The sequence below is a fragment of the Poeciliopsis prolifica genome, unplaced genomic scaffold (assembly GCF_027474105.1).
Source record: "Poeciliopsis prolifica strain line A6 unplaced genomic scaffold, Auburn_PproV2 SCAFFOLD017, whole genome shotgun sequence".
Classification (NCBI taxonomy): Eukaryota; Metazoa; Chordata; class Actinopteri; order Cyprinodontiformes; family Poeciliidae; genus Poeciliopsis; species Poeciliopsis prolifica.
The window spans coordinates 5,380,371-5,401,335 of NW_026562392.1; the positions used below are offsets into that span (position 1 = coordinate 5,380,371).

Below are 20,965 nucleotides of genomic sequence, written 5' to 3' on the forward strand. Positions count from 1 at the left end.
CATCGACTGACAGGCTGATTTGGATTCCGAGCTTCAACCGCCGCCGCTTACGCAGTCGAACCCATTAACACCTGGATGATGTGCGATCAACATGTGGATGAAAGCTGCTGCCGGCAGCGTCATCCTCAACTCAGACAGATGAACGACCCTTAGAGCAACTGAAGAAGCGCATAAAAATTCTGCCCGCCCAGCTTTTTTGCATCTTGATGAGCGACTGCCAGTGATGGCAGATGAGCGATCAGACGTGCGCCGTCTTTCACCCCTGGATAACAAAAGTTGGCTAACTCTGAGGTGTTTTGTCAGGGAGAAATATCAGTGATGCGGGAGCAGGACTACTCCATCGGATATTGCCCAGATTTGCATTAATGGGGACGTTAAAGACTCCAATCAAGAAGACAAACTGCCACATCTCCTATTTGTGTCCGCGGCTCAATCCCCACATGGCAGAAGGCTGAGCTTATGTTCAGGGCGTTCTCAATTAAAGCAATAAATCAGAAGCTAAAATACATCTGGTTGATGGGACTACACTCTAAAACATGCAGCTAGTTAAAATGTATTAACACACCCTTTCAACTTGGTCCAAACCAACACACAAGAGTGAATAACTTTAATTTAACCACCTATTATAAATGGCCTGCCAGTAGATAATTTAGCTCTTATAAATCAAACTACATACTCCATAATGCATTGCTGCAGCTACTTGTGGCTAAGGGATGGAGATTTATAAGCAGGGTTTGGGAGTGTTTCTCCATGAGCAGATAAACTGAGCAAACTGCACAAGGATTTCTGGCAGCACATTGTTGACTTTTGAGGTGTAAATAAATATGGAATGGTTTTGCAATGCGTTCACTTCAGACTCGGGCCTTGTGCACATGTAGCCGGGTCTTTCTGAAAACCATTATCTCTGCCACATTGTGCGAAAAAATTACACAGTATTTTTGAAGACCTGGGCGCCTTATGGAGCTGCTGACTTAATTTGGATTAAACAGAAGTGCAAATACTTGATATTTGTTTGAATTGTGTTTTTTGATTTGTTGTTTTTAAGACTAGTTGTGGGTTTAGCGTTTCACTGGGTATGTCTTCCAGTAACTTATAATTATGCAGTAATGATTTTACATTTTCTGTCTACTTAACATCTTTTATACAAAAACACGCCTCTGCGCGACTTTCACCGGGCTTAACCAGTTTTCTGGCGGAAACCCTGGAATCGGCCTCAGAAAGGTTTTCATCCACATGAACCCGTATAAATACGCCACCAAGTGTTGTTTAAACATGTCAAATCCATAGGTGGCAGTGCAGTGCAAAGATAAAACCCAATGTCAACCAATCAGAATCAAGACTTCCTGTTAGGAATTTAATACGGTGTCAGGAGGTTCGTTTTGTGGATAGATATGTAGGTTTAACTACTTCTAAGACAATGTCGATTGGGAATCATGTCAAAGCTTGCACATACGCAGATTGTAATACATGGGAAAATCTCTTTTCTAATGTTGATACACTAGAAAACACAAATATGGAGCTTTCTCAAATCTTCATTTTGGTCAGAGTTTTATAAATAACTGTTTTTAGTAATATTAAACAAGAGTTTTGTGTGTGTAGGAAAAGTCAAAACATGTCCAAATGTTTTCCCAGATATCTGGTTATATTCAGACGAGTCCTTGGATGTCAGGATGGAGATTATACAAGCAGCCGCTCTGTGGTGATCCCCACACAGTTCTCTCCCTTCATCCCTGAGATGTTGTTCCAAATCCGCCTCCAGCAGTTGTTCTCTGTTACCACGGTGAACAAGAAGGCACACAGGAGCTGTCTCGCTGATGCACACTCCCAAGGTACACTAAGAGTTTCCACTGCTCAGAACATTGAGTTAAACTGCTTAATTTGTTGTTTATTATACAACGCCCCGAGTGTCTTGAAATCCAGGATTATTCTGGGCTCATTTATAGATTTATTTAAACATTAACATATATATCCATGTACACACTTATGTATATATTTCTTTTTATAAATTTTATATCACTAGTGGTTATATTTGTATTTGCTAATATCTAGTACTTTAAACAGAGAAGCTTGTCAACAAATAAGCAAGTTCCCTTTTGGAGATCAATTGTATTCAACTGTAATAAAGTGAAATAAATCCTTTCAATGGAGAAAACACACTTGAAAGCCCATCATTTCAGAGAAACATCATAGCTGAATGAATATGCTCCTATTTTCCTGCAGCTTTTTTCTCCTGAAAATGAATGACCAGAGATGTCTGAGCGCAGAGGCTGCTGAGTTTCTGTGCTTTCTCACTCACCTGTGTGTATTCGTATGTGCCTGACAAGCTGGCTGGGCTTTTTGAAGGCCTTTCCGCAGTGATGGCAGCTGTTTGTGAACCCGCTGCGATCGATGTTTTTCTTGTAGTTTCTGGAGCTGGAGGACAGCGCCCTTTGAAGAAAAAGCATACAAAGATCGGTGAGCGGTTTTCGGCGGCATTCTGTTTGAAAAACCTCCTGCGGGACTGACAAAGGAAACATTAACTTTGAATCAGTCACTAGTATTTTAAGTCCATTTAAAGCAAATCCTGATTTGGGGTTTGCTCTAATATAAATAGAAAGAAATGGGTAAGCAGGATATTTTGCTTGGATTTAATTAATTACATAACTTGACATGCTCGATGCTAAAACAAGCTAAAAAAAATTGTTAAAATTCAGTTTGTTTTTTTGTGAGGTACCTCAGTAGTCTGTCTAAATTCATTAGCAATGTATCAGGCACTTTTCAAGACCCAATTGGTGAGGGGACTCTGAGAATATCAACCCGGAATTGCTTTCCAAAAGAACACATCCTGAGAGGACTTTTCTTCTGTTTGCATTCACACGGGCGATAAGAAGGCTGAACTAACGTAATAGCCAGCCGAACAATAGCTGTACAAGTCACAACAAATTGTATTTCCCTTGCCAAACAAATGCTCAGCAAAGTCTAGAGTTCAGCGCCGTCCAATTCTCTGTTTTACCGTCTCCTTTCTAACAGCTAACAAGCAGAACTACTGCTTGCCGGAGCTCATTTTAGCACAGTTACTCTGCAGACATGCTGATCTCGCTGGACAAAATACAGTGACTTGCAAAAGTATTCACACCCCCTAAAACCATGATTGGCAAATGGCAGAACAAAACACACTAGCACATGTTTGTAAAATTGAAGAAAGAATGAACATACTTTTAAAAACTGTACACAGCTAACTTTACCACTGAAAAATTTGATTATTATCCCGTTTTTTGTTTTTTTTGTTGTTGTCACAAAACATTATCTGTGCCACAAGATAGTGGTGCACGGTGTGCAGACGTCTCTACTCAGTGGTGCTGATTTTAAATGCACACCACACTTTTTGCCAAAATTTTTATTCACCGTTTTGTCTAAAAATATATTCATCATCTGATATTCTTTTTAATATAGAATTAAAGGGAAGTTTTGGCAGGTTTCGGCCAGTTTTTTTTTTTTTTTTGATGGAATAATCACATTGAATTTGTACAACAGGCCAGGAAAATGTTTATAGACTTTTGAAAATATATTTGTATATTTTTCTACAAACATCTATGTCATAAGGAAGATAATTTATCCATCCTCGGATAAAACTTTTATTCCTTTCAAGTTGTGTGTTTTGCAAAAAAAAAAAAAAAACATCAGGTAATGTTTATGGCTCTCAAAAGGTTTACAATAATAAATGTACGTAATTTAATTTTGCACAAGATGTACAAACTATTGTGGCTGTAATATGTTGAGAGCTCAAGGTGAAATACAGTTAGGGCCAGAAATATTTGGACAGTAACACAATTTTCGTGAGTTGGGCTCTGCATGCCACCACATTGGATTTGAAATGAAACCTCTACAACAGAATTCAAGTGCAGATTGTAACGTTTAATTTAAAGGGTTGAACAAAAATATCTGATAGAAATGTAGGAATTGTACACATTTGTTTACAAACACTCCACATTTTAGGAGCTCAAAAGTAATTGGACATATAAACATAACCAAACAAAAAAGTTTTTTCTCAATATTTTGTTGCGAATCCTTTGGAGGCAATCACTGCCTTAAGTCTGGAACCCATGGATATCACCAAACGTTGGGTTTCCTCCTTCTTAATGCTTTGCCAGGCCTTACAGCCGCAGCCTTCAGGTCTTGCTTGTTAGTGGGTCTTCCGTCTGAAGTCTGGATTTGAGCAAGTGAAATGCATGCTCAATTGGGTTAAGATCTGGTGATTGACTTGGCCATTGCAGAATATTCCACCTTTTTGCTCTCATGAACTCCTGGATAGCTTTGGCTGTATGCTTGGGGTCATTATCCATCTGTACTGTGAAGCGCCGTCCGATCAAACTTTGCAGCATTTGGCTGAATCTGGGCTGACAGTATATCCCGGTACACTTCAGAATTCATCCGGCTACTCTTGTCTGCTGTTATGTCATCAATAAACACAAGTGACCCAGTGCCATTGAAAGCCATGCATGCCCATGCCATCATTTGCCTCCACCATGTTTTACAGAGGATGTGGTGTGCCTTGGATCATGTGCCGTTCCCTTTCTTCTCCAAACTTTTTTCTTCCCATCATTCTGGTACAGGTTGATCTTTGTCTCATCTGTCCATAGATACTTTTCCAGAACTGGGCTGGCTTCTTGAGGTGTTTTTGGGCAAATTTAACTCTGGTCTGTCTACTTTTGGAATTGATGAATGGTTTGCATCTACATGTGAACCCTTTGTATTTGCTTTCATGGAGTCTTCTCTTTACTGTTGACTTAGAGACAGATACACCTACTTCTCTGAGAGTGTTCTGGACCTCAGTTGATGTTGTGAACTGGTTCTTCTTCACCAAAGGAAGTATGCGGCGATCATCCACCACTGTTGTCTTCCGTGGACGCCCAGGCCTTTTGAGTTCCCAAGCTCACCAGTCAATTCCTTTTTCCACAGAATGTACCAGACTGTTGATTTTGCTACTCCAAGCATGTCTGCTATCTCTCTGATGGATTTTTTCTTTTTTTTCAGCCTCAGGATGTTCTGCTTCACGTCAATTGAGAGCTCCTTTGACCGCATGTTGTCTGGTCACAGCAACAGCTTCCAAATGCAAAGCCACACACCTGGAAACAACCCCAGACCTTTTAACTACTTACTTGATTACAGGTTAACGAGGGAAAGGCCTTTTGAGTTACTTGCAGCCTTTAGAGTTCATTGTCCAATTACTTTTGGTCCCTTGAAAAAGAGGAGGCTCTGCATTACAGAGCTATGATTCCTAAATCCTTTCTCCGATTTGGATGTGGAAACTCTCATATTGCAGCTGGGAGTGTGCACTTTCAGCCCATATTATATATAAATTGTATTTCTGAACATATTTTTGTCAACAGCTAAAATAACAAAACCTGTGTCACTGTCCAAATATTTCTGGCCCTAACTGTACATGTATCTATGGGCTCAGATGGCCTCCCACTCTCAGGATAGCATCATAAACTGTTTACAGTTTATTCCAACATTATAAAGCGCGAAGTAAATCGCACATTAATGTACTGCCATATTCAATAGCTTGAATGATGGTGAGTTTCATTTGTGAGATTAGAAGAACCTTCTGAAGAGAACCTTTGAAACCGCATGAAACTCTTTTCATAGAGCCCACTTACAAAATGTTTCATTGGTCTGATGAGATATTGTAGACTTGAATGTCGTGTTTTCATTAGCTGTAAGCAGAAAATCATCACAATGACCAGAAATAAAGGCTTGAAAACCAATTAACTTATATGATGTGTCTCACTTGGTGAATTGAGTTTCTGAAACAAGCTCCGTTCTAGGAAATATTTAAAATCAATGAATGCATCTGAACTCAGAAGAGGGACATTGGTAAGTGTTATTAAACTTGACAGATTGAAATTAATGGAGTTTTAAATAGAGATGCACCGATCCGATATTGATAACTGTTTCGGTCCCGATGCTGAAACAAATTTTAGATTGTGTATTGGTAAAAATGTGTCCAATCCAAAGGGGAAGATCAATTGAGTCTAATTGTATGCTTTCTGCTCTGAGCTTTTTATTTTACATTATATTTTAAATTTCTAATTGCACTTTCGGATCCATTTGAAAGTTTGCTACAGTTTATCTTTCCGAAGGTAGTCAACCTATTTTTTTCTGTTTATGTTTCTTTAATATTTATTTTACATTGGTTTTTATACTCCTACTTGCGCTGACTGAACAAATTAAAGTTGTGCAGCTTTTACATGTTTGACCAAGCTTGTGGATCTATTGTTGGATCTAAGTGTACTGTACTGGTCCAGAGTTATCAAAATACATTTGTAATTCACTACATTTAGTTTGTCTTTAAAAAAGACAAAACATTTTAAGTCAATTCAGCGGATTGTATTGGTGAACCTCAGGTATCTACATCGATAAGGATGAAAAAAAGTGACCGGGTGCATCTGTAGTTTTAAACTCGCTTTAGTTTTGAACCCCGTTTACCTCATCTTGACGTGACTCTTTGTGTGCTCCCTCAGCTGCACGAACGTCTTGAATTCCTTGCTGCAGGTTTTGCAGGTGTACACCTTAATGCCCGAAAGCTCCTTCCGGTGCTCCTCCATGTGCAGCGAGAGCTGGCTCTGGAGGACGAACTCGTCGCCGCACTCCGAGCAGATGAGGTTCTGCGAAGAGCAGAGCGCGGTGCGAGACTCAGAGACAATAACCGGTAAAGTTTGCCGTCGATCGCGAACCGGAGGAGGCGAGCTCACCTCCTCTTTCTTGTGCAGCATGACGTGGGATTTGAGGCCCGCGACACGGGAGAACTTCTTGTTGCAGACGGGGCAGGTGAAGTTGGACGTGTTGTGTGTGGACTTGTGCAGCGTGAGGTTGAACTCCACGTTGAACGTCTGCGGGCACTGGTCGCAGCGGTGAGGCTGCGGAGAGGAGGCAGAGGTTGTAATGTGATAGCGATAGCACAACCCGATAGCAGACTCGCAAGTTTTCCTTCCTGAATCACTTCATGTTGCTTAACACTCGATAGAGTAAATGTATCTAAACATTATATATATATATATATATATATATATATATATAGAGAGAGAGAGAGAGAGAGAGACAGAGAGAGAGAGAGAGAGAGAGAGAGAGAGAGAGAGAGAGAGAAAAATACAGCAGCATTTCAAATGAGGTGAAAGTGGCACCAAAACTAATTTTCCTTTCCATCTATGGGGTCGGCTGACTTCATTTCTGAATCCAGTCAGTTAAATTGACTCCTGCGTCTCAGTCAAAGGGAGAGACGGCGAGGCTGCCGCTCTTCAGCCTGGAGAGAATTCAAATGCAATGGAGTCCTTCCATTTGAAAAGGCAGATAAGAACATGTGCAGCAAAGCAGGAGAGCGGGTTTCATTACTGTCTTTTTACATGAATAATAATCAGACAATCAAGCGGTTTTTCTGAGCCACTGAGAGTAGGACCTGATGTCAAGCATTCAGGAAGAGAATGAGGGGCGTTGCTGTTCACGAAAAGAGGAAGATCAAAACGTAAATGCGACACGACAAATTTTTACTCCGAGGGCAAAAGTTGCTGCTGGCCAGTCAAATGAATGAAGGTATGCCAAGTTATTAAAACAATATACATTATGGATTCCAAACAGATGAAGAGCCAGATTGACTCAACGAGTCACTGCACAGCTGTCTGAAGGATGAGACTAAATGGAGGATTTTTAACACAGTCTCCAACAACTCAACGCTGGCCATTCAATTGAATCCGAAATAAAAATGTGCAAAATCACATAGATCATTAATTATGATCTATGTGATTTAACAAGGGCTGTATTTATACTTTTAGGGGGAGGTGTGGAACAGTTTTAATTTAATTAATCAAAGCATCATTGAAAAAGTGCTTTATGTATGAAAGGTTGTATTTGTTTCTTTTTGGCCAACTGTCACAAATTTGCATCAATCTTGTTTTGGTCTAAATACAGCCAAGCTGTTAAGCCTATTTATGGTTTACTATTCACTATTTATTCATGGAGAATCTGCCTATTTGTGGACTTTCTCATAGAGCATATCTTTCTCATAGAGATGTACACATTTCACAAGGTCAGAAGGATTCCTTAGGTTACAGAAATCCTGTTTCAGGAAAATACAAGTGGAGCAGAACAGTCCTGTAAACATATTACTTGAGACCATCAGTCAGAGCTATAATACGAAAATACAATACTGACCATTCTATTTCAGAGTGTTGCTGAAAAACAGAGGGAGCAGATGCTGCTTTTCTGCACGTATAGCTTCCTCCGAGTGAGTCATAGAAAGCCCATAATAGTGGCTCAGGTAGCAACTGACACATACTTCACACATGACAATCCCCTCTTCCTTTGTTTATGTGGCCACTGTGATACCTCACAGTTCACAAGGAGGACACGTCAGCACTCTCACACTTTTCATCGATACACATCAAGTCTCACGCAACTCTTATTTATCAGCACTTCAGTTCAGTCGCCCCCCCACAGACATCTTCAATAAGCAGTGAGAGCAGAACTCTCTTATGAAGCCCTGCTGCACAGTGACAATGCGTGTAAACAAATGCAGGGTGGATTTACAAAAGCTGTGGTGGAAAATTGTGGGCCACATTTCAGTGTCCGTAGATGGGCAAAGCTGGAAATGTTTGCCCATGAAATCACAGAGAAAGATGTGTCTCGAAAGTGTTGACTCAAAGGGCCCGAATACAAATATACACTGTTAGTATGTTGTTGATTTTTTTAGAATATAAATATTTTCTTCAGTACTGTTTATTTTCTTCAGCACTGTTATCAATTATTACGTGCGTTTTGCATAAAATGATACACTTGAATTTCCCCCAGAGGGAAAAATTTTTTAATTTTATAAGATTGTTTATTAGATTTTACATTTATGTCTTGGCTGAAGAAGATGACTCTGTCGTTCGAAAATAATTATTCTCTGGGGTGGCCCACATTTTTATGAGTGGGCCCCGGCCCCACCATAACCCCCAGGGGGGCGCAACCACATAAAAGTACTTTGGCAAGCTAATGTATGATCACATGCTAACTACAAAGTCAAGACGTAAAAGTCTAAATTGAAATAAATCAAATTTCCAGTAAGACTGTACAGTAAATATTGACTAAAATACTCATCCAGCGCATTTAGAGCAAACGTAAAAAAGACAAGTGTCTGCGTAGAACTGGCCGGCCCGTAACTGAAAGCTCACACTTCAAGAGATGCGGCTATACCTTATCATTGAGCTCATGTTCTCGGAGGTGTTTCTGTAGCTTGCTCTCTTTGGTGAAGGTCTGGGAGCAAATGGTGCACTTCTTTTCCCGTGATCCATCGCTGAAACCTGTAAGAGAAACAGAAATGGCGGTTCTAGAGGCTTTTTGAAGAACACATCAAGTTCTCGTGACACAAAGCCTTTTATACGAATCTATGCGGCAAAGATGGTATGTTTACTTGTTAAATAATTAACTAGATGCGTACTTTACCAAAGAGAAGTACAAGGTTTTGATCTGACCCTAGTTCAAAAATTGTGAGCCCATCTCAAGACTTCCTTTTCTTTTCAAGGATGAAGAGAAGATCTTGATTGAGAAATTAACCACTTTCTTTACAAAAATTGACTAAGGAATACACCAGTCTGGTTTTATTGGAAACCTCAGCACAGGGACAGAAACAGCAAGTGTCAGATGCGGGAAAAGTGTCAAGCGTGGATTTAATCAAATTTATCTCAATAATTGTGTTGGCATTCACCTGTAAGATACAAAATGCATCAGCTAGACCTCTTACTTAAACTAAAGAAGATGGAAAACATGGCACCTGTTTTTGTGTGTATTTATTGGCTAACACTGAATATCAAAATTGATTTTGCAATTTTCTGAAAGGCTGTTCTGGCATTGGTCAAAGCTTAGATTTGCCAACACCACACATTCATGTGTGCAAAGTCCTAGGGTCAAAGCTTTTCCGACTACTACAAAACAAATAACAGCTAAAAACTAACCAACCGTAGGCGATCTTATTCAATTAGCCCAATAATTATCTGTAACAGAGCATGTTGGCAAAATTGAAACATCGCTTTTAATGTAGGGGATGAATATTTTTCAGTCCAAGTGTGAATGAAGTTGTAAAAAAAAAAAAACTGCACGAATAGCACTCCAAATATTCAGTGTCACTTCATTCAAAATCATCTGTTTAGGTGGAACTCATTCAACTTGGTATCAGTTCTTAACCGGGTGCAACACGCCCACTTTAGCTGCTTTCCGACACTTGCATCTTAATGTATTCACTAATATGTCTATTCGACTATATCTGCACATTTTTGCATCACCTCTCCAACGTGTCACTCAAACCGAAAAGCCAAACATATCTGAACAACGCATGTCGTCAGATATAACACTTAGACGACTTAACTAACGCCATTCTGCATTTATGTTGTCACTTTGACAAACTGAGGCTGATACAACTTTTTTATTTTTTTTTGCGACGAGCTGAATCAACGAGAGCCCGGAACGCTTCACCGCGGCGCTCCACAGCAACAAACTAACCGAGGCGAACAGTTTAGCGTGCTAACTGCAAGGCTAATGGTGGCAAAGCGAGCTAGTTAGCAACATTAGGCTAACAACGAACTCCGTATAAACAAATGTTACCTTTAAAAAGGCTAACTCTAACTAACACTACGCGGCACCACGGCTTGCTCCGCTCCTCGCGGACACCAATTTACACTGGAAGCCAATAAGAAGAGCCTCCGAAACGTTATTAATATCATTCCGCCTCAATCACTCCTTCGCCGCACAAAGCAAAGCCCACACGCAATACTATATCCGGGGACTATATACACTACATTCAAGTGTTAATAAATAGGCTGCGGAGATACTTGGCAAAATAATACCCGGCTTTTTGGACAGCCCATAATAAGTGCTATTTATTTCTTGCATTTTGGTACTTGTTACCTGTTTCGTCCTTTCTATCTAGGTTCAGTTTGCGAGGCCGGCCCCGCGGCATAGTTCCTGTGTTCAAGACGGTTGTGCTGTGAACGACTCGCTTCCAAAATGGCGATTCGGTCATCTGTAGACAGCAGCGACTCAATGAAGGCTCTCAAACACACGGAGTAGAGAGACATCTACTGTTGGTCTCGACGCACATGCAGCTTTCGTGTAACGCGCCGAGCTTTGTAGAGGCGCTTGTCGAAATATTTGGGAATGACGTTCAAATTTCACATACGGCCTCACAGTGGGATAGGATGACCTCAGAGTTAAGTCAAAAAAATGAAAGTCATCTTAAAGTCTTTGATATTTATAGGCTGCCGAAAGGAAAAATTAAGGGGGAAAAAATAACACTAACTTTATGTAGATACAAATGTTCTTTAAAGCTTTTTTTCCGAAAAGTAAATTTTTAAAAAAATATTCCACAGCTTTTCGCTGAGACACAATAACTTCTTAATTGGATTCTTTAAACTTGAAAAACCTAATTTAATTAGGAGAGTTAATCATTATGAGACAATGACATTTCCTGTTGTGTTTCAGCTCACAAATACCACTATGAGTGGAGTGCCATAGTGACACAATGTCAGAAATATAATACATAGAAGGGGTTTTTGTTACAATACAATTGCAAAATAAATACACGGATCTGAAAAAGGGTCAACTCAAACGTGACTTTTCTTAAATAAATTTAAAATGTGCATGTTTCGAAAACATTTTCATTCAATTCTGCTTTCATCAAATTATGTGTGCGATTATTTGTCTGTGTGCTGTAGAATGTATGGTGAGCAAAAAGTGCTACAATGTAAAACATAAATAAATTCAGAAAACAATATGTAAATGTCAGTTTAAAAATATATTTTAATAGATTTATTGATAAAATAAATATATATGGGCCTAAGTGTTTATTTCCATGCCAAAAACTGCTTCAGATAAATAACTTCACATTTAATTCCATTAATTAAAATTAATTAAAATGCAGACTCATTGTTTTGGCTCATAAATAAATGCTATGTGAATAAATATATATTTTTTGAATATTTCATTGTAAAAAATGTAACTTATAAAATGTACATAATTATTTACATGTCAGTACGATACAATCAGATGTTAAATTCTGAAATATAGACATTACTGAGGAGTAGAGCATATAGTGCTGCTAAATGATGTTGAAGAGTAGGTCTAATGGAAATTTTAACCTATCATCAGAGACATATTTTAATAACTACAGATGCAATGTATTATTCGTGTATTCCTGTCCAATTTAAAATAAATTATGGCAATTATTTATTATCTAATTTTAGACAAACTCCAATTTTTTTTAAGACATCCACAATTGACGTCACTACCTTTTATCACCAGCAGAGGGAGGCAGCGAGTTTTGAACGAGTTTGGTTCATTTACTTGACAACAATCCTGGAAATGCCACTGAGAAGACTTTGCTTGTGATAAAGGATTTTCCCGCTGATCACGAATCCTGTTCCCAGAGGTGCTGTGTTTACCTCAGGTGGCAGGGAACCTTGAACAATGGCGTGCTGCTGATGATTTTGCCAGTCGTTTACAAGGTTCCTCTGGCGTCGTGTTGTGTGCTTGTAAAACAGACACGGGCAGAACAATCCATGCAAACTCCACATAGAAAATCCCAAGGGTGTGATCCACAAATATTGTTGTTGCAAGCCTACTGTGCAAACTGAAACTGCACACTCAGAGACTTGACAGAGTAAACAAAAAGGCACGCAGGAAAATACGTAACATAGCTGCTTACTGTGCTTCTCAAAAGTATTCACTTCATTGTTTTTTTTTTCTCTTTAACATTTTGCCACAATACAATCACATGTTTGTGCATACCTTTGAAGTGAAGGGGAATTGCAGAATTTTGAATCTATTTTACAAATCCAAATCTGAAAAAAGGTCAATGGTTTGTAGAATTGCCTTTGTTGTGGTTTTATTCATTCACTTATCTATCATCTATGCTGCTCATGACCGCCAACGGAGCTGCTGGCTACCTCCAATGATCACTGGGAAAGTGGTAAGGTCGAATGTGGACAATTCACCAGACGCCAGTCCATCTACCACACCTCTTTTGGACTGTGGGAAGAAGCCAGAGTAGCCAAAGACAACCTGCAGATGCACAAGTAGATTATGCAAAAAGATTATACCTCACCCTAGTACCAACAACTGCACCACTCGCCATGTTTTTCAACTTTGTAAAACACCTCGAGCGAACTGACTACATCTCTAAATATACATTTTCAAACCTTGACATGTTCTTATTTGGATTTAGTGCGAGGCTTTGACTCTGCTAGTCAATCAAACACATAATGTGCATGAACTGAAACCAGTCCATCGTAGCGCAGTCTACATAGTTAGGTTGGTTGCTCTGCTGGAAATGGAATCGCCACCTCGGTCTCAACTCTCTTGACGTTGACTGAGAAATAATAGATTTCAAAGCTTCAGAAGTTCTACAAATCTGGTTTTCAAACTGAGGCTTTCTTAATCCCTTCTTGGATTTTAGCAATATATTTAGAAACAGCCAATCAGAGATGAGCCTATATTGCAAGAGCAGATTTTTTTTTTTAAAATGCTTAGCCACACAATAATGCAACTTGAGCATGTTATCATGGCCATAAATAGACGCCCATCTGTTGTGTGAATGCGGATGTTGCGGGACATAAATCACATTGTTAGAGCCTGATTGTCTCAGCAACATTTTCCTCTGAGATAAGACCCAACAGGTGACTCTCGCCTGTGTTTTTCTTCATGTTCCAAACAGGTAAAGTCAGACGCTTCACTCTCCGTGAATAAGCAAACCAGCCGGAGAGCACGCTCACTTCGGGAGCACATCTGTTCCTCTGGCTGGGCCGCAGGTTATTCAAACGTGCCCCACCATGGTTGCGCGCGCCCACCAATCTGCCCGCACCAAAACAAAAGGAATGGACGCCCCTCTGACCTTGTGGGGACTTCTCACACCCCTCTTCCCTCCCTTCCCCTTTTCTTTTGGCACTGTGGTGTTCTTTTCTTCCCTCTGCACCGCAGTCAAGAGGAGGGAGATCAATCATTGCAATTGTCATGAGCTCTGGGAGTGGGGCCGGCAGGAACCGGAGATGTGTTGATGTCTCATGTTGGGAAAAACACGCAGAGAGAAAGAAAGAAGCGAGCGAGCTGTTGTCCCCTCGTCCCTCTGCTCGTCTTGTCATTCATGTTAACGAGCATCACCAGCTGGCCCTGACATCAGTGATACTGGTCAGGTCTTTTCCACAAGGCCGGTGCTAGACGTGAGTCAGACTTAGAAATGGGGTGCTTGTTTGCAGCACTTTGCAGATGAGGTATCCTGTGAAAAAGGCCAACACAATTAAAGATTTATCACCTGATTTCGTACCTCGGTGACATTAGACTGTTCAAAGAAACATTACCTGTCTGAAAGATCACATTACTGTTTTTTGGGGGGGTGGGGAGTTTTTTGTCCAGATTTGTCGGCAGTAATTTAATCGTTTTCTAAAATCCTGACCAAGTATTCTATGACTAGAACCTGATATTTACATAAGTTTCAATAAAAAAAATAAAAAAATGGATGCACAATCTTTTTATTTGTCACATTTGTCTCTGTGAAGATTTAATTGTTTGATTTAGTATTTTTTTTTACATTTACAAGGTAAATAGAGGCACATCTGTGGGTGAATCCAGAGGCAGCACCTCAAACCCAGTGCTGGCAAGATTGAGGTTATGGAACAATCAGAAGAAATCAGCCAAGACTTTAGAAAAGCAACTGAGGAACTGAGTCTGGCTCAGTCTTAGGTCTTCCTGATCACTAAACAGACCACTTTCACTTATTCAAATGGGAAATCATAATAATCTTGTGCGTCTCAATCCCAGACTAAAACCATACTGTCATCCAAAGATGCTGGTTTAAGATGCTTTTTCACACGACAAGTCAGTAAAAAACATGCAGTAACATGATCCTCAAACTACTTCCTGTGGTCTACTTCATAGTTTGCATCAGTGACGTTCGGTTGTAGCTCTTGTGACTCGCCTGATAAAAAAAAAGAAGTGTTTTCTTTAAGGTTTTGTGAAATAAACCAATTCACATATGGCTAGCCAACTACCTCACCCTAGAGGCAAAACTGTTTGGGGAAAAACAACTGCTTCCGTTAATCAAATTCACTTTCGATATGTCAAAATTAAATGGTCAGTGGAAATGCAGCTCGTGAAACTAGTTACCCTGAGTTAACCTGTTATACGTAACCCATTGCTCCAAAAGTAACATAAAAAGCCAGATTACAGTTTGCAAGTGGACAGACAGTGTTCATTTTGGGAGACGTTTCCAATGGTCTGATGAAACTGAAAGTGAAGTGAACGACCACAATGACCATTATGAAGGAAAAGGGGCGAAGCTTCAAAGTCTGATCACAACATCCCGTCTGTGAAGGTTGCATCAAGAACATTATGTGGAAATGTTGCTTTAGATCTTCCAAATGGATATTGGAAGATATCTATATTCCATATTGGACACATGGAATATCGTAGAGTGAAACTCTACGGTTGGCTTAGAGACAAAAATGTCTCTGTCTGGAGGAATGGACCAAAATTCCAGCAAACTGTAGCAAGTACCGAATGTGTTCGGTACAAGACCCAACACATTTGACTAAAATCACAGTGTAAAAAGGAATTCCACCAAATTCTAGATTTAAAAAAAGCGTCATTATTCTAAAACTTAGCAAATTCAAACAATTTAGCAAATCCTCTCTGACCTAAGACAGTAAAAGGTTTAGCGCAATTTAATGTGAGACAGACGGAAAACATAAACACAGTTCTTCTTCTCTGTATGCATCGTATGTAAATATTTATCCCAGAATGTGGCTGAGTGGCCCTCGGTGATGGATGAGACGGGAGCGGACAGGTCTTGACGTGACCCTTGGAACGACCTTGTTCAATAACATTTCACATTCTGCCAGCATTTCTCCTCCCAGGTGTGGCCCGGTGTCCCCCCACCCCGTGCTGTCAGGGAGCGCCGTCGGGATCCATGAAGCTGATCATTTCTTCGGCATCACGGTAACGCCATCTGACAGCCGTGGTCACCATGACGATTCTCCCTAGTGGCCCTGCTCACAGGGGACGGAGAAGGCAAAGCTTATCACTCGGTGTGTGCTACCAAGACGACGCGACTCTGAGCCTTGGTGGTAGAGAGTTCATTTTGAATACAGTGATAAATATGGAAGAATCTAAATATGAATGAGGCATCGGGAAAAAGATGCGACTGTTATCTGAGGTTTGGCAAATAAACATTTTGGTGGTATGTCGACATATACAATGCTAAGTGCCTTGTGGGTTGATTACGATATAGGAGAGCTAAAGATTTCCAAACCCCAAAAAAACTACAACTAAACTGTCTGCTCTCCTCCATGCTTGCTTTGCAGATTATCTTGACCGTAGATTATAAAATTTACCACATGGATCCTCCACGCATCCACACCGCACGCCGATTCAACTCCCCCCCTGAGAAACTTTGATTCTTACTTTCGTAAACAATTAATTAAATTAACTTACTTAAAATTTATTTCAATTCAAGAACTCATTCATGGTGCGTCTCCCTACTTATTTAGTGGCCCCTGAGCCACAAGAAGACACTTGCAGAAGTGGACGTGCCACTAAGCCTTTTTCACATTATGTTAGAACACAACCACGAACTTCACTGCATTCCATTAGGATTTTTATGCAACCGCAACACAAAGTCTCTCATCCAGTTTGACTGCTTAATTGGATGGGGAGCAATTTCAGATCTTTACCAAAGGTTGTGTTGGTACCTTAGTAAAGAAATTGTTAAAGAAATGAGAAATCCAGGATTTCTTGTCCACCTGAACTGCTCGATTCTATTTTAGCCAATGAGGGCAGGCCTTGTAAAAGCCAGCAGCTATCAGTTGTGCTGTGAATGGCTGGTAAACAACAATCAGCGAAGTTCAAATATTTGGTGCGTAAAGAAACAAGCAAATGGTTAGGTGAAAGCAGTGGGGTATGTTTTGTTTCATTCTTTACATCGCAAGACCATGTTTTTGGATTTTAATGTTTGTATGCATTTTATTTCTCCCGGTGACTGCGGTGACTATGGTGATCATCATGATCCGCATCGAAGAGAAAAAAAAAAAAAAACTGAAAATCACCTGTCGAGGCTGCGCTGAACGAAGCAAAAAGTGCTGCAAAGATAGTGGCTCGTGATCACAGGAGCAACAAATGTTTTTTTTTTTTGCAAATAGTCTACAGGTCTACAAGAGATGTCTTTGGAAAAAATAAAAAAAAAGCTACCAGGCACCATTCCTGCCTCAGTGCTGCAATACTGTAAATCTGCAACGTGCCTGAACTGCTTGTGCCCAGACGTACAAGCAGTTCAGCACTTGGAGACATGCTCAAGGTGCAGAAGACTGAAACCCAATTATTGTGCACAGAGACAGTTGGGAAGCCAAATCACTTTGACTTTTTTTTTAACGTATTTTTGGGGAAGATCTTTAGTGATATTTTGGACCAACTGAGACCTCTGTAACCATTAATTAATAAATCCTCACAAACACAGCTCACCTAATAAATGTCTGCTCACCTGCAACTATTGCCTGGTGTAAGCTTGGAGGTGTATTATATCAGCATCAGAGAGGAGAAGAGGAAAAAGTAACGTAGATGCACCTGCTTATCCACACCCCACATAAATATGGTGAAAGAGTGATGGCAAACAAACAACGGTCTGACAAACAAACAACAGCAAAAAGAAAAACAGTAATAACACCAAAGAGGATGCACGCAAGAGCACACACACAAAAGCCAACTAAACTACTTTAAAATAAAGCTCAGTTCTCATCTGAGGTTTGAAAGATGAAATAGCACTGGAGGAGTGTTTTGTAATCAATAATGCATGGCTGTCCATCTTCGGGAGAGAGAGAAGGCCCCTCCAAACAGACCAGAGGCATGAGACACTTTGCATTTCAAGCCGAAGGTCAGCGGGGCGGCTCGGACGTCCGCACCATCTTTTAATTGTGCCTTTCTTGCATGGCCTGCACTGCAATGAGTCTGGTCAGGGAAGAAATCTAAAAATCATTTGAAAGGCTGGCGTGAAATGAAAGAAACGGCGAGTTACAGAAATACAGTCACACAGCGCAACCAAAGAAATACTCCCTGGATACAAGAAGGTATTATAAACACAGCAAACATGAAGATAAAATATATTTGCATTTAGTGGGAAGTGGGGGTGGAAGGCTTAGCCTGCAAGTCATTTTCAATTATCCATCACACAATAAATAATTACAAACAGAATACATTATGACTAGCCTATATTCTCATAAGACACACTATATGCGGTGCTTCAGTTCACATAATAAACTTTTATCCTGTGGCTTTACCTGAAGGTATTATACTCTGGTTATGCATGCAAAGCATTTGAGCGTTCAGGAGCCTTTGAAAAGCATGAAACCTGTTTTGACGCATTGACACGTCATACGTTACAAAATTGTCATTTGTGTTGCCTGCAATTATAACACCGCACAGCAGCAGAGAGACACAGAGGAGTGTCAATGGCATAAACGTGGCGCTTCGGTTGTTGGTCGTGTTAACCTCCAGCTTGCTTCGTGTTTTATTTTCCCCCTTCAGCTGGTGGAGACGTCTCGGATTGCCGTTGTTACAGATTTACACACAGCACATGGCAACTAGTGGGAACGAGTTAAAAAAAAATGCTCTTGATTTACTTAACATTTGCCAGTACGACAAAGTATTAGATAAAATTACGAGAATGAAGTCATGATAGCACGAGAATGAACTTGCACAAGAATAATGTCATGATATTACCACAATAAAGTCATCATATTATGGACATAACTTGTTGCTCTATTAATCTCCTTCGACTCAGCCCTATTCTCTCATGTGAATGGCACTAACTATTGAAGAGAGGCTATTTCAAAATATCAGCAGTAGTTCCGACAAAGCAGCAGTCGCATCACTGGTGGTTTGTTGAAACGTTTCCTGGACGGTGGTCTGCCGAAGCGTTGATTATATTTGGGCGCCAGACGTCCTGAGTGGATTTAGAAGGTAAACCCTTTAAAACTTTTTTTTCCACTGCACCTCTTTTAATTTTTAGCGGAAATGTAGCAAAGCCGTGCTTAACTGCATTTCAGCGACAAATGAGCGCATTTTGTAATTGCGCAGTGTTTATTACACAAGTCACGCAATTAAAATCCCACGACTTGATGAGTCATTATAAAACATTCTTCTATCTTTTCCCGTCGTCATCGTCTTCTTCGTCTTTTCCGCCAGTGGTAACATCCGGCTGTTGATCACATGACTCCTGTGCACAAAAAAAAAGTATTCCCATCGCAGTTTTGGCCAAATACACTAATGACAAGACAGCCAAACAATATATAGCCTATGTAGCCTATATATTTCTTTTTTTTTTTCTTCAAATTTACCATATTTCCATTTTCGTAATTACAATCTGGAACGGTAAATGGAAACGCAGCTATTATCACTGCAGATTCAATCGTCCCATATTCACCAGTTGGGAGCAGAAGAGTTGTAGCTTTTCCTCTTAGAAGTCTTTGTAACATTTTTTTTTTCATCAACTACAAACCACCCCTTTAAAACCCAAAATACGTTCAGGCTGTAGTTTCTCAGTGAGTGCGTGAGGACGCATTTCATCAGCTAATTGTGATTCTTCTAAGATCCAAGATCCACGGGTTTCACTCTGTGCGGACGTGATCAGGCAGATTCAAACAACCAGGAACCTCGTCCCATGTGACTTGAGTTGTCGTAAACTACCGACAGACCTATTAGTGTCAATAACTCCAATGAGGCTCATGAGGCGACGCACAGGGCAAGATCAGCGTCAAGTTCTTGACATTGGGATGTTGAATAATTCTGACAAGCGCTGTGACTTCCTGTCTGCAGAGCTTGTGTAGAAAAAAAAAAAAAAAAAAAAAAAAAAAACACCTAACAAACGAACAAAATCCCTTCCCCCCCAGTTATTGTGCAGTAAAAGCATTTCAGGCATGTTTGCCCGCGCGGACACCACGTGGCCACCTGGAACCCAACCGACGTTGTGACTCTGCAAAAGTCAGAGCGGAAAGAACACGAGGATGCTCGGCTTCCCGCAGCACCGAACCCCGGGCCCTGTGACAACCCGCATCAATTAGACGCCTTTAAAGGGCCGGTCCCACAGCAGCCTCAGAGGCTACGTCATGTCCAACCCCTTCCCTGCGCGCGGCGCTAACAAAATCCATCTTCTCGCTCACGCGCCAAAAACCTAATTACAGGTGGAGACGCTCTGCGCGAGATGAAAAGCGGGGAGACGCTTTGATGGATGGCGAGCTCCTGCAAAAAACAGAGCAAACAGATAATTAACATGACAATGGGGACGAGGCAAGGGGTCTCGCACAAAGACGCGAGTGCGGCGGGGTGGGGGAGCAGAGGTGCGCTCGTGTGCATGTGCGCGCGTTGCGTTTCGGCAATGAGAGAGAGGTGAGAGAGAGAAAGGGAGCCGCGAACTTTGATGTGCTCGCGAAACGCTCCTGCGACGCGTGCCGCGGGGAAGTGGAATTGATAACAGTCTTCCACGGCGCTCCGGGGAGTGACCAGGCGCTTAATGGAGGTGTTGAAACCCAGTGCACGGCTAAATTATTTATTCCTTGACAAAGTGTACCTCATTAATTTTTCATCGAGGGATATTTGCGAGTGAATCATGAAGATATGAGGGGGCGGCGGGTGGGATGGGGGTGGGGGTGTGTGGGGGCAATGCCAGATCTATTGAAATTGTCAGGTGCAACGTGAAAAGAGCTCTCCATCCTCTCTGAGCAAGACACGGCTCAATCGTCTCACTCTTGTCGGTTTTCATGCTGCTCTCACTGACACCGTTGCACACCGCGAACACAAAAGAAAGCAAAATGTAACATGAAGGTTGAGAGAACACCAAAAAGGTGACGCGAAAGCGGCTTCGCCCTCGCGAGAATGAGGCGCACGCCTCATAAGCAATAGATGTGCTGGGGGAGTTGCA

General features: G+C 40.9%; 1 protein-coding gene across 2 annotated transcripts in view; it reads right to left on the reverse strand.

Moving 5' to 3' along the window:
• Nucleotides 1-11,024, reverse strand: part of LOC129367582 (zinc finger protein 236-like) — a 47,328-nt gene extending 36,304 nt beyond the window's left edge. For both annotated transcript variants that reach the window (XM_055042125.1, XM_055042124.1), the window contains exons 1-5: nt 10,918-11,024; nt 9,211-9,317; nt 6,735-6,899; nt 6,469-6,647; nt 2,297-2,427 (exon numbers count right to left, since the gene is read on the reverse strand). In XM_055042125.1, the coding sequence (XP_054898100.1) occupies nt 2,297-2,427; nt 6,469-6,647; nt 6,735-6,899; nt 9,211-9,317; nt 10,918-10,969 (634 nt within the window). In that variant the 5' untranslated portion in view covers nt 10,970-11,024. The remainder of the gene's footprint in view (nt 1-2,296; nt 2,428-6,468; nt 6,648-6,734; nt 6,900-9,210; nt 9,318-10,917) is intronic.
• Nucleotides 11,025-20,965: the final 9,941 nt, after the last annotated feature.